We start from the raw sequence: 13,647 nt of genomic DNA, 5'->3' as shown, positions 1-13,647 counted from the left end.
TACAATCATCTATTCCATCTATACAATAATCTATTCCATCTATACAATCATCTATTCCATCTATACAATCATCTATTCCATCTATACAATCTCTAATCATCTATTCTATCATCTATTCCATCTATACAATCATCTATTCCATCTATACAATCATCTATTCCATCTATACAATCATCTATTCCATCAATACAATCATCTATTCCATCTATACAATCATATATTCCATCTATACAATCATCTATTCCATCAATACAATCATCTATTCCATCTATTCTATCATCTATTCCATCTATACAATCATCTATTCCATCTATACAATCATCTATTCCATCTATACAATCATCTATTCCATCTATACAATCATCTATTCCATCTATACAATCATCTATTCCATCAATACAATCATCTATTCCATCTATACAATCATCTATTCCATCTATACAATCATCTATTCCATCAATACAATCATCTATTCCATCTATTCTATCATCTATTCCATCTATACAATCATATATTCCATCTATACAATCATCTATTCCATCTATACAATCATCTATTCCATCAATACAATCATCTATTCCATCTATACAATCATCTATTCCATCTATACAATCATCTATTCCATCTATTCTATCATCTATTCCATCTATTCTATCATCTATTCCATCTATACAATCATCTATTCCATCTATACAATCATCTATTCCATCTATACAATCATCTATTCCATCTATACAATCATCTATTCCATCTATACAATCATCTATTCCATCTATACAATCATCTATTCCATCTATACAATCATCTATTCCATCTATACAATCATCTATTCCATCTATACAGTCATCAATTAAAGGTCTGATATCAAATCAAACTTCAATTTAGACTTTATTAGAAGTGCATTTCAAATAGAAACACTCTTTAAACAATAAAATGAAAAAAACAGCATGGCAATAAAAGAGATCAAGTGTTATCAAAGAACATAAAACACAAAGGCCTCATTGATTAAAGGCCAAGCTACAAAGTCTGCTTGACAAATGGGATTTTAACCCCTCACACAGTTTCACAGCAGAATGCAAAGTTCCATATCAAAAAAGGATAATAAAACATATCAAATGTATGATACACTTTATGAAATAAACACAAACAACGATAAAATCATTCAACCTTTAGAAATGCTACAATTAAAGAAATAAACAATAGCTTTGATCTCAAATTCTCAATGAAAGGTATCCGTTTGCGTGGTAGAACGTTCTGTCTGTCAAAACCACATTGCAAGTACACATGATGAGTGAAAACTTGTACTTGATCGGTGCTTCCGTGTCTACCTTACCACGTTGTTCTGTGAGCTGTACGATGGTGAGATCTGCGTTGGATACATTCATGTGACGACACGACACAGATCATTTCTGCCTTCAATGGCTACGACAAAGAGCTGTTTAGGTAGGTGGCAGGCATATAATGTATGAGCTCACTGAAAATTCAACACTGGTCAGATCCTTATTGTCACTTTGATCAATGACATGTAAGTACTTGGTATCATCATGGCCTACATGTATGTCACCTCTCATGACCGCCTGCTAACACATTTATCATATTATCAAAGTCAGTTTTCCAGACCATGCTCTTAACCGCTTGGGCAGTTAACCTTTCTCATTAACTGAACTGAGTAGCTGCCTTCTGTTTACCTACAAAATCATTTGCTAGCTAGCTCAAATGGAAAACACCAGAAACTGTATACTGGGCCATAGTCCAAAACACATTTCTTCAAGTGGCTATGGAGGTGCATATTTGGTGTGCAATATTGCTTTCCCTTCAACCTTGCAAAGGTCTCACAGAACTGTTGCAAGTGGCAATGAGCCTGTGATACATCTTGAGCTCCACTGTGATACATCTTATACATAAGATGGTACAGGCTTTGGCAAAATGGGTCCAGCAATCATAATGGGCATTCTCCACAAGCCCCTTAAGAGAGAATAAGGAGTAAGAAAATGTGAAATATTTCAATTCTTGTGCATTGAAATTAGAAAACCCTGATGAGATTTTAGCGAATATATGTCTGTAGGTGCTTTCAGTGCATCAATTTTAAGCTGAATACTTATTAGTATTCCAGCACACCAATATTCTTCCAGGCGGTTAAAGCGTATTTTGTTGTCCCCAGTAAAACTACAGCCATGTCTTTGGGCATGAAATATGTCTATTTAAATAGCTCAGAGAATCTGGCCTCAGGGTCAGTATTGTTTTCCTCTCTGCCTTGGTCTTCTTTGCCTGTGTCCATATACTTACTCCCTTGCACTTTATGGAGGTATCTGCCTTGCGCTTTACTTGATAGTGACACTAAATCTGTTTTTACAGCTAATCGTCAAGAAATAATATATGAGGCAGAGATATTCTATAGAACTACCGATACACAATGTCTTGGGGATCTGTGCACCTAGAGTCAGAGATGGTGGATAAAGGAAGATGTTTTACTCAGGCAATTTACCGTTGAAAAAAATACTACTTAATTAAGGAGTGTCTCTCGCATAGACACCAATTCGATAGCAGCTGTGTCCAGTCTACTTGTATATAAACCTGAAAAAATGAGCTAGTGAGTTGTCTTGCTTCATCTTCCATCTCTGCTGGAGCAAACATATATAGTACGTACAGACATTGGGAGCGCCGCAATTGTACAGAGTTTGTTTTGACGTTATGCAACAATTCATGGTTGAATTGTATTTTACTGGCAGTCATTTTAAAATCTTTATTCTTGTAGCAACAACGTAGTGAAAATGGTTACGGGCAAAATTTATAACGGTACTCCAGGTCTGCAATATTTAAATGACTTAGTTAGTTAAATGACTAACTTACAGCCAATATAACTTTAGTCAATAAGCAATCATGTTACATGGAATTTAGTTGTAGGAGTAAGAAATTGCACATTGCTGTTTTGACTAAAACAAGCTAATGTTATCTAGCTACCAAAGCATAGTTGGCTAACGTTAGCTACCCAGCAGTGGTGGAAGAAAAGATAGCTTGGTAGGGAGGCTAGCTAACCAAGCCTAGTCAAATACAGCAAAAGAGACACGAGGCTATTGATTGTTTATTTTTTTAATTGACACAATGAGTTTGTGGGACACGCAGGCCCGCGAGTAGTTTCTTCGTGAGAGGGAACGATCTATCACCAAACGAGGGCATGGATTTCCAACAACTCATATCATGGCCAGGCTGAATCACATGCCGGACTACAACACAGTGGCTGATATGAACGAAAGACTGATGACACAAGTAGCTCAACTATTTCAAAAACAACAGCAGCAGCTACAGCAGAGCACTTCTCCAGCATCTACACCTGAACACGCATTCGTCAAGTAAGACAGAATGTGCTAACCGCAAATTCAATGTTTACTTATACAACTTCCATACTGTACAGTATGTGGGGAGATTACACTGTATTAGGTGATGGGAGTATACAGTACAGTATGTAGGGAGAATACACTGTATTAGGTGATGGGGGTATACAGTACAGTATGTAGGGAGAATACACTGTATTAGGTGATGGGGGTATACAGTACAGTATGTAGGGAGAATACACTGTATTAGGTGATGGGGGTATACAGTACAGTATGTAGGGAGAATACACTGTATTAGGTGATGGGAGTATACAGTACAGTATGTAGGGAGAATACACTGTATTAGGTGATGGGGGTATACAGTACAGTATGTAGGGAGATGACACTGTATTAGGTGATGGGAGTATACAGTACAGTATGTAGGGAGAATACACTGTATTAGGTGATGGGGGTATACAGTACAGTATGTAGGGAGATGACACTGTATTAGGTGATGGGGGTATATAGTACAGTATGTAGGGAGAATACACTGTATTAGGTGATGGGGGTATACAGTACAGTATGTAGGGAGATGACACTGTATTAGGTGATGGGGATATACAGTACAGTATGTAGGGAGAATACACTGTATTAGGTGATGGGAGTATACAGTACAGTATGTAGGGAGAATACACTGTATTAGGTGATGGGGGTATATAGTACAGTATGTAGGGAGAATACACTGTATTAGGTGATGGGGGTATACGGTACAGTATGTAGGGAGAATACACTGTATTTGGTGATGGGGGTATACAGTACAGTATGTAGGGAGATTACACTATATTAGGTGATGGGGGTATACGGTACAGTATGTAGGGAGATTACACTGTATTAGGTGATGGGGGTATACAGTACAGTATGTAGGGAGAATACACTGTATTAGGTGATGGGGGTATATAGTACAGTATGTGGGGAGAATACACTGTATTAGGTGATGGGAGTATACAGTACAGTATGTAGGGAGAATACACTGTATTAGGTGATGGGGGTATACAGTACAGTATGTAGGGAGATGACACTGTATTAGGTGATGGGGGTATAGAGTACAGTATGTAGGGAGAATACACTGTATTAGGTGATGGGGGTATACAGTACAGTATGTAGGGAGAATACACTGTATTAGGTGATGGGAGTATACAGTACAGTATGTAGGGAGAATACACTGTATTAGGTGATGGGGGTATACAGTACAGTATGTAGGGAGATGACACTGTATTAGGTGATGGGAGTATACAGTACAGTATGTAGGGAGAATACACTGTATTAGGTGATGGGGGTATACAGTACAGTATGTAGGGAGATGACACTGTATTAGGTGATGGGGGTATATAGTACAGTATGTAGGGAGAATACACTGTATTAGGTGATGGGGGTATACAGTACAGTATGTAGGGAGATGACACTGTATTAGGTGATGGGGATATACAGTACAGTATGTAGGGAGAATACACTGTATTAGGTGATGGGGGTATACAGTACAGTATGTAGGGAGAATACACTGTATTAGGTGATGGGGGTATACAGTACAGTATGTAGGGAGAATACACTGTATTAGGTGATGGGGATATACAGTACAGTATGTAGGGAGAATACACTGTATTAGGTGATGGGGGTATACAGTACAGTATGTAGGGAGAATACACTGTATTAGGTGATGGGGGTATACAGTACAGTATGTAGGGAGAATACACTGTATTAGGTGATGGGAGTATACAGTACAGTATGTAGGGAGAATACACTGTATTAGGTGATGGGGGTATACAGTACAGTATGTAGGGAGAATACACTGTATTAGGTGATGGGGGTATACAGTACAGTATGTAGGGAGAATACACTGTATTAGGTGATGGGGGTATACAGTACAGTATGTAGGGAGAATACACTGTATTAGGTGATGGGGGTATACAGTACAGTATGTAGGGAGATTACACTATATTAGGTGATGGGGGTATACAGTACAGTATGTAGGGAGAATACACTGTATTAGGTGATGGGAGTATACAGTACAGTATGTAGGGAGAATACACTGTATTAGGTGATGGGGGTATACAGTACAGTATGTAGGGAGAATACACTGTATTAGGTGATGGGGGTATACAGTACAGTATGTAGGGAGAATACACTGTATTAGGTGATGGGACTATACAGTACAGTATGTAGGGAGAATACACTGTATTAGGTGATGGGGGTATATAGTACAGTATGTAGGGAGAATACACTGTATTAGGTGATGGGAGTATACAGTACAGTATGTAGGGAGAATACACTGTATTAGGTGATGGGACTATACAGTACAGTATGTAGGGAGAATACACTGTATTAGGTGATGGGAGTATACAGTACAGTATGTAGGGAGAATACACTGTATTAGGTGATGGGAGTATACAGTACAGTATGTAGGGAGAATACACTGTATTAGGTGATGGGGGTATATAGTACAGTATGTAGGGAGAATACACTGTATTAGGTGATGGGGGTATACAGTACAGTATGTAGGGAGAATACACTGTATTAGGTGATGGGAGTATACAGTACAGTATGTAGGGAGAATACACTGTATTAGGTGATGGGGGTATATAGTACAGTATGTAGGGAGAATACACTGTATTAGGTGATGGGGGTATACGGTACAGTATGTAGGGATTTTACACTGTATTAGGTGATGGGGGTATACAGTACAGTATGTAGGGAGAATACACTGTATTAGGTGATGGGGGTATATAGTACAGTATGTGGGGAGAATACACTATATTAGGTGATGGGGGTATACAGTACAGTATGTAGGGAGAATACACTGTATTAGGTGATGGGGGTATACAGTACAGTATGTGGGGAGAATACACTATATTAGGTGATGGGGGTATACAGTACAGTATGTAGGAGAATACACTGTATTAGGTGATGGGGGTATACAGTACAGTATGTAGGGAGAATACACTGTATTAGGTGATGGGGGTATACAGTACAGTATGTAGGGAGAATACACTGTATTAGGTGATGGGGGTATACAGTACAGTATGTAGGAGAATACACTGTATTAGGTGATGGGAGTATACAGTACAGTATGTAGGGAGAATACACTGTATTAGGTGATGGGGGTATATAGTACAGTATGTGGGGAGAATACACTGTATTAGGTGATGGGAGTATACAGTACAGTATGTGGGGAGAATACACTGTATTAGGTGATGGGGGTATACAGTACAGTATGTAGGGAGAATACACTGTATTAGGTGATGGGGGTATACAGTACAGTATGTGGGGAGAATACACTATATTAGGTGATGGGGGTATACAGTACAGTATGTAGGGAGAATACACTGTATTAGGTGATGGGGGTATACAGTACAGTATGTGGGGAGAATACACTATATTAGGTGATGGGGGTATACAGTACAGTATGTAGGGAGAATACACTGTATTAGGTGATGGGGGTATACAGTACAGTATGTAGGGAGAATACACTGTATTAGGTGATGGGGGTATACAGTACAGTATGTAGGGAGAATACACTGTATTAGGTGATGGGGGTATACAGTACAGTATGTAGGGAGAATACACTGTATTAGGTGATGGGAGTATACAGTACAGTATGTAGGGAGAATACACTGTATTAGGTGATGGGGGTATACAGTACAGTATGTAGGGAGAATACACTGTATTAGGTGATGGGGGTATACAGTACAGTATGTAGGGAGAATACACTGTATTAGGTGATGGGGGTATACAGTACAGTATGTAGGGAGAATACACTATATTAGGTGATGGGGGTATACAGTACAGTATGTAGGGAGAATACACTGTATTAGGTGATGGGGGTATACAGTACAGTATGTGGGGAGAATACACTATATTAGGTGATGGGGGTATACAGTACAGTATGTAGGGAGAATACACTGTATTAGGTGATGGGGGTATACAGTACAGTATGCAGGGAGAATACACTGTATTAGGTGATGGGGGTATACAGTACAGTATGTAGGGAGAATACACTGTATTAGGTGATGGGGGTATACAGTACAGTATGTAGGGAGAATACACTGTATTAGGTGATGGGGGTATATAGTACAGTATGTGGGGAGAATACACTGTATTAGGTGATGGGAGTATACAGTACAGTATGTGGGGAGAATACACTGTATTAGGTGATGGGGGTATACAGTACAGTATGTAGGGAGAATACACTGTATTAGGTGATGGGGGTATACAGTACAGTATGTGGGGAGAATACACTATATTAGGTGATGGGGGTATACAGTACAGTATGTAGGGAGAATACACTGTATTAGGTGATGGGGTATACAGTACAGTATGTGGGGAGAATACACTATATTAGGTGATGGGGGTATACAGTACAGTATGTAGGGAGAATACACTGTATTAGGTGATGGGGGTATACAGTACAGTATGTAGGGAGAATACACTGTATTAGGTGATGGGGGTATACAGTACAGTATGTAGGGAGAATACACTGTATTAGGTGATGGGGGTATACAGTACAGTATGTAGGGAGAATACACTGTATTAGGTGATGGGAGTATACAGTACAGTATGTAGGGAGAATACACTGTATTAGGTGATGGGGGTATACAGTACAGTATGTAGGGAGAATACACTGTATTAGGTGATGGGGGTATACAGTACAGTATGTAGGGAGAATACACTATATTAGGTGATGGGGGTATACAGTACAGTATGTAGGGAGAATACACTATATTAGGTGATGGGGGTATACAGTACAGTATGTAGGGAGAATACACTGTATTAGGTGATGGGGGTATACAGTACAGTATGTAGGGAGAATACACTATATTAGGTGATGGGGGTATACAGTACAGTATGTAGGGAGAATACACTGTATTAGGTGATGGGGGTATACAGTACAGTATGTAGGGAGAATACACTGTATTTGGTGATTTGTATTTGGTATTTGGTGTATTTGGCACTGCGTTCATCCACCTCTGGCCTGCTCGCCTCCCTACCACTGAGGAAGTACAGTTCCCGCTCAGCCCAGTCAAAACTGTTCGCTGCTCTGGCTCCCCAATGGTGGAACACACTCCCTCATGACGCCAGGACAGCGGAGTCAATCACCACCTTCCGGAGACACCTGAAACCCCACCTCTTTAAGGAATACCTAGGATAGGATAAAGTAATCCTTCTCACCCCCCTTAAAAGATTTAGATGCACTATTGTAAAGTGGCTGTTCCACTGGATGTCATAAGGTGAATGCACCAATTTGTAAGTCGCTCTGGATAAGAGCGTCTGCTAAATGACTTAAATGTAAATGTAAATGTAATGGTGATGGGGGTATATAGTACAGTATGTAGGGAGAATACACTGTATTAGGTGATGGGACTATACAGTACAGTATGTAGGGAGAATACACTGTATTAGGTGATGGGGGTATACAGTACAGTATGTAGGGAGAATACACTGTATTAGGTGATGGGGGTATACAGTACAGTATGTAGGGAGAATACACTGTATTAGGTGATGGGGGTATACAGTACAGTATGTAGGGAGAATACACTGTATTAGGTGATGGGGGTATACAGTACAGTATGTAGGGAGAATACACTGTATTAGGTGATGGGGGTATACAGTACAGTATGTAGGGAGAATACACTATATACACCACAGGAAGTTGATGACATCTTAATTGGCCACCTACCTTTTATTTCATTTTATAATTTGACTTTTGAAAACTTGTGTTTCTTTTTTGACAAATAAAAGCGCTTGGCCTTTACTTGATTTGGTGCCATAATTAGCACCCATTAGTGTAAGAGTGTGGGGGGTACAATAAAGGGATTAGGATCTCAGTCAGGATCTCTAGTCTACACCGAGTGTTGTTAACTGGCATGGAAGTGGCTAGAGTCTTCAGAGTTGTAAGGATCATTAGGAGTCTGAAATGACATGGAAGTGGCTAGAGTCTTCAGAGTTGTAAGCATCATTAGGAGTCTGAAATGACATGGAAGTGGCTAGAGTCTTCAGAGTTGTAAGCATCATTAGGAGTCTGAAATGACATGGAAGTGGCTAGAGTCTTCAGAGTTGTAAGGATCATTAGAAGTCTGAAATGGCATGGAAGTGGCTAGAGTCTTCAGAGTTGTAAGCATCATTAGGAGTCTGAAATGACATGGAAGTGGCTAGAGTCTTCAGAGTTGTAAGGATCATTAGGAGTCTGAAATGGCATGGAAGTGGCTAGAGTCTTCAGAGTTGTAAGCATCATTAGGAGTCTGAAATGACATGGAAGTGGCTAGAGTCTTCAGAGTTGTAAGCATCATTAGGAGTCTGAAATGACATGGAAGTGGCTAGAGTCTTCAGAGTTGTAAGGATCATTAGGAGTCTGAAATGACATGGAAGTGGCTAGAGTCTTCAGAGTTGTAAGGATCATTAGGAGTCTGAAATGACATGGAAGTGGCTAGACTCTTCAGAGTTGTAAGCATCATTAGGAGTCTGAAATGACATGGAAGTGGCTAGAGTCTTCAGAGTTGTAAGGATCATTAGGAGTCTGAAATGGCATGGAAGTGGCTAGAGTCTTCAGAGTTGTAAGCATCATTAGGAGTCTGAAATGACATGGAAGTGGCTAGAGTCTTCAGAGTTGTAAGCATCATTAGGAGTCTGAAATGGCATGGAAGTGGCTAGAGTCTTCAGAGTTGTAAGGATCATTAGGAGTCTGAAATGGCATGGAAGTGGCTAGAGTCTTCAGAGTTGTAAGCATCATTAGGAGTCTGAAATGGCATGGAAGTGGCTAGAGTCTTCAGAGTTGTAAGCATCATTAGGAGTCTGAAATGACATGGAAGTGGCTAGAGTCTTCAGAGTTGTAAGGATCATTAGGAGTCTGAAATGGCATGGAAGTGGCTAGAGTCTTCAGAGTTGTAAGCATCATTAGGAGTCTGAAATGGCATGGAAGTGGCTAGAGTCTTCAGAGTTGTAAGGATCATTAGGAGTCTGAAATGGCATGGAAGTGGCTAGAGTCTTCAGAGTTGTAAGCATCATTAGGAGTCTGAAATGACATGGAAGTGGCTAGAGTCTTCAGAGTTGTTAGGATCATTAGGAGTCTGAAATGGCATGAAAGTGGCTAGAGTCTTCAGAGTTGTAAGCATCATTAGGAGTCTGAAATGGCATGGAAGTGGCTAGAGTCTTCAGAGTTGTAAGCATCATTAGGAGTCTGAAATGACATGGAAGTGGCTAGAGTCTTCAGAGTTGTAAGGATCATTAGGAGTCTGAAATGACATGGAAGTGGCTTGAGTCTTCAGAGTTGTAAGGATCATTAGGAGTCTGAAATGGCATGGAAGTGGCTTGAGTCTTCAGAGTTGTAAGGATCATTAGGAGTCTGAAATGACATGGAAGTGGCTAGAGTCTTCAGAGTTGTAAGGATCATTAGGAGTCTGAAATGACATGGAAGTGGCTAGAGTCTTCAGAGTTGTAAGGATCATTAGGAGTCTGAAATGACATGGAAGTGGCTAGAGTCTTCAGAGTTGTAAGGATCATTAGGAGTCTGAAATGACATGGAAGTGGCTAGAGTCTTCAGAGTTGTAAGCATCATTAGGAGTCTGAAATGACATGGAAGTGGCTAGAGTCTTCAGAGTTGTAAGGATCATTAGGAAATTAAGGCTGTTGGTACAGTGATAAGAAGTGAAAAAAGGAAGGCACAATGATCACGAGAGAGAGAGAGAAAGAGAGACAGAGAGAGAGAGAGAGAGAGAGAGAGAGAGAGAGAGAGAGAGAGAGAGAGAGAGAGAGAGAGAGAGAGAGAGAGAGAGAGAGAGAGAAAGAAAGAAAGAAAGAAAGAAAGAAAGAAAGAAAGAAAGAAAGAAAGAAAGAAAGAAAGAAAGAAAGAAAGAAAGAAAGAACAGGATCAATGAAAAATAATAGAACTGACCCACTGGGCACACACTGGTTGAATACACATTGTTTCCACACCATTTCAATGAAATTATGTTGAACCAACGTGGGATAGACGTTGAATTGACGTCTGTTCTCAGTGGGGATGAATGTCGCTAACTCACACACTTCATTCATACAGCTCCAGCAAAACAAAACCCCAGTAACAATGACACTTCTGTCTGTGTGCCGCTGAGCAGAGTTCTGTAGACGCCCAGGGGTCACTAGAAAGAGGATGTGGAAACTAGCCACATCTGTTATAGGTGGGCCCCTCCTAGTTCTGTTCCCTAGGAGACAACGGGAGGAGTAGTGTAGATGTACACATCTCATAGTGTAGATGAGGCATGTTTAAAAAAGTTATGAAAATATTTTTCTTTCTTGTCTAAAATGTAATGTCTCAGGGCAGGTGTGGAAGACGAATGTTTGGCTGTTTGACAGAAGGGTTGTATGACTGTATCCACTGTTTGGTTACTTGGCGATGATTGCGAGAAAGGGAACAAGGGAAAGGGAACGAGGGAAAGGGAACGAGGGAAGAGTAAAAATTAAAAAGGGAGTAGGGGAAGCAACAGGAGGCACCTGGCCCACTCACAGGAATGGGGGAGGTGGAGGAGGAGAGGAGAGGGGAAGATATAGGGGGAGGGATGGAGGAGTTGGGGAGGATAGGAGAAATAGATGGAAAGAGAGGAGGAGGTGGAGCTGCAGGGAATGTGAAGAAGGAAAAGAGGGGGAGGTATAAAGGAAGAGAGAGTGAGGAGGAGGAAGATTAGGAAGAGGAGAAGCTTCAGAGAGGAGGAGGTAGAGGTGCAAAGATCATTTGGGTGGGTAGTCTTAGCTTGTCACTGAAAACACAAATCACACTAAATATAAATAACCATCTAATACACCAATGTTGTTTCAATCTGCTTCCCACTGATGTGCATCTAACTCAGAGATCAACTTCGGTGGGGGTGGGGGCCACGTAAAATCTGAACTCATCATGAGGGGCCGTAGTTGTGCCGCCACCGCCGCCAACCTACTGAAAAGCGGCTGATTCACAATCAAATTTTGAAATTGCACGTTGTGTAGCCTACTATTTTAACTCGCAGCAGTTAAGTTCAGACCCCAACTTTTTTGGGGGGTGGGGGAATGGATTCGAGGGCCTTCGGGGGCCGCGGGGCTGAATGGCCACCAGTTACCCATCCCTGATCTAACTGATATTCCACAAGTACCAATATCCAACTTTCCATCTATGAATATTTCATATCCTGATGGCACATTTTAATGCACTACTAATTAACAAATCCAAGTTGATCTGGCTTAATTCAAATCAGGCCAATTAGAAAAGTGTCTATGGTACATGTTAATGGGTGCTGAGTGGAATATGGTGTGTTGAGCAGCAGGTAGAGAATGTTAAACAGGCCCTGTTAACAGCACTTCAGCCCTTCCTCCTGAACTCCACCATTGCTGAACACACCTCTCCATGGTCACCTAATGCAGGACAGCATGCCAAACCTTTAGAAACATAACACGAGGACAGCTACGTCCATTACTGATGACAGACTGCTCTATGCTAGCTTCATGAAGTACAGTACCAAGGTCAGGGGTTAGAGACTCAACTAACTGTGCACAGAATCTAAAGAAGTTTAGGAGATACGGAAAAAGTATGATTTTGACATGGATTTTTTATGATAAAGGGAGAAGAATTAGGGAATGTGGCATAGGAGGTGGACGAAAATGATCAATAAAGATTTAATGGGTTGTCTTACTGTTTTCTGCCAGAGGTTCCAGCTAGATACAACAAGGTTTTAGTCATAATGGGATTCCTCAAGGTCTTTGATAAAGAAGCAGAGCGGACAAGGAGAATTCTGTCTGTATTTTCTTCTTCAGTCAGATACAATGTGGTTGGAATAAAAGGTGTTGGGAAAGAATTTGTGTGGTATTGAAGGAGAGAGGAGAGGCGTTTTGTTCGACTCTTTCTATCTTCCCTTTGTGTGTTTTTCTACGGGTGAGTTTAGATTGAGACAGACTGCACTGACACAGATAGACTAAACTATGCCGGGTAGAAGAAACCTTGACAGAATGCAGAGAGTTAGAGTGCTTGTGGCGTAGACGTCTGTTTCATCAATGTTGTCTCTCCCTTTATCTCTCTGTTTGTCTCATTCTACCTCTCTCTCTCTCTCCTCCCTCTCTCACTCTTGCTCTCTCTCAATCTCTCTCTCTCTCTCTCTCAATTCAATTCAATTCAATTCAAGGGCTTTATTGGCATGGGAAACATGTGTTAACATTGCCAAAGCAAGTGAGGTAGACAACATACAAAGTGAATATATAAAGTGAAAAACAACAAAAATTAACAGTAAACATTACACATACAACAGTTTCAAAACAGTAAAGACATTACAAATGTCATATTATA

At 40.5% G+C, this 13,647-nt stretch overlaps 1 protein-coding gene across 1 annotated transcript in view; it reads left to right on the top strand.

Moving 5' to 3' along the window:
- LOC127912557 (NADH-ubiquinone oxidoreductase chain 5-like) overlaps positions 1–854 on the top strand; it is a 1,127-nt gene extending 273 nt beyond the window's left edge. Inside the window, 2 exon segments of the mRNA XM_052482576.1 lie at positions 1–94; positions 96–854. The exon segment at positions 1–94 is cut by the window's left edge and continues 273 nt beyond it. Of these exon segments, the coding sequence (XP_052338536.1) occupies positions 1–94; positions 96–854 (853 nt within the window).
- The last annotated feature ends 12,793 nt before the right edge of the window (positions 855–13,647 follow it).

The sequence above is a fragment of the Oncorhynchus keta genome, chromosome 27 (genome assembly GCF_023373465.1).
Source record: "Oncorhynchus keta strain PuntledgeMale-10-30-2019 chromosome 27, Oket_V2, whole genome shotgun sequence".
Taxonomy (NCBI): domain Eukaryota; kingdom Metazoa; phylum Chordata; class Actinopteri; order Salmoniformes; family Salmonidae; genus Oncorhynchus; species Oncorhynchus keta.
The sequence above is the reverse complement of the archived record's forward strand: the minus strand, read 5'-3'. Positions and strand labels throughout refer to the sequence as shown.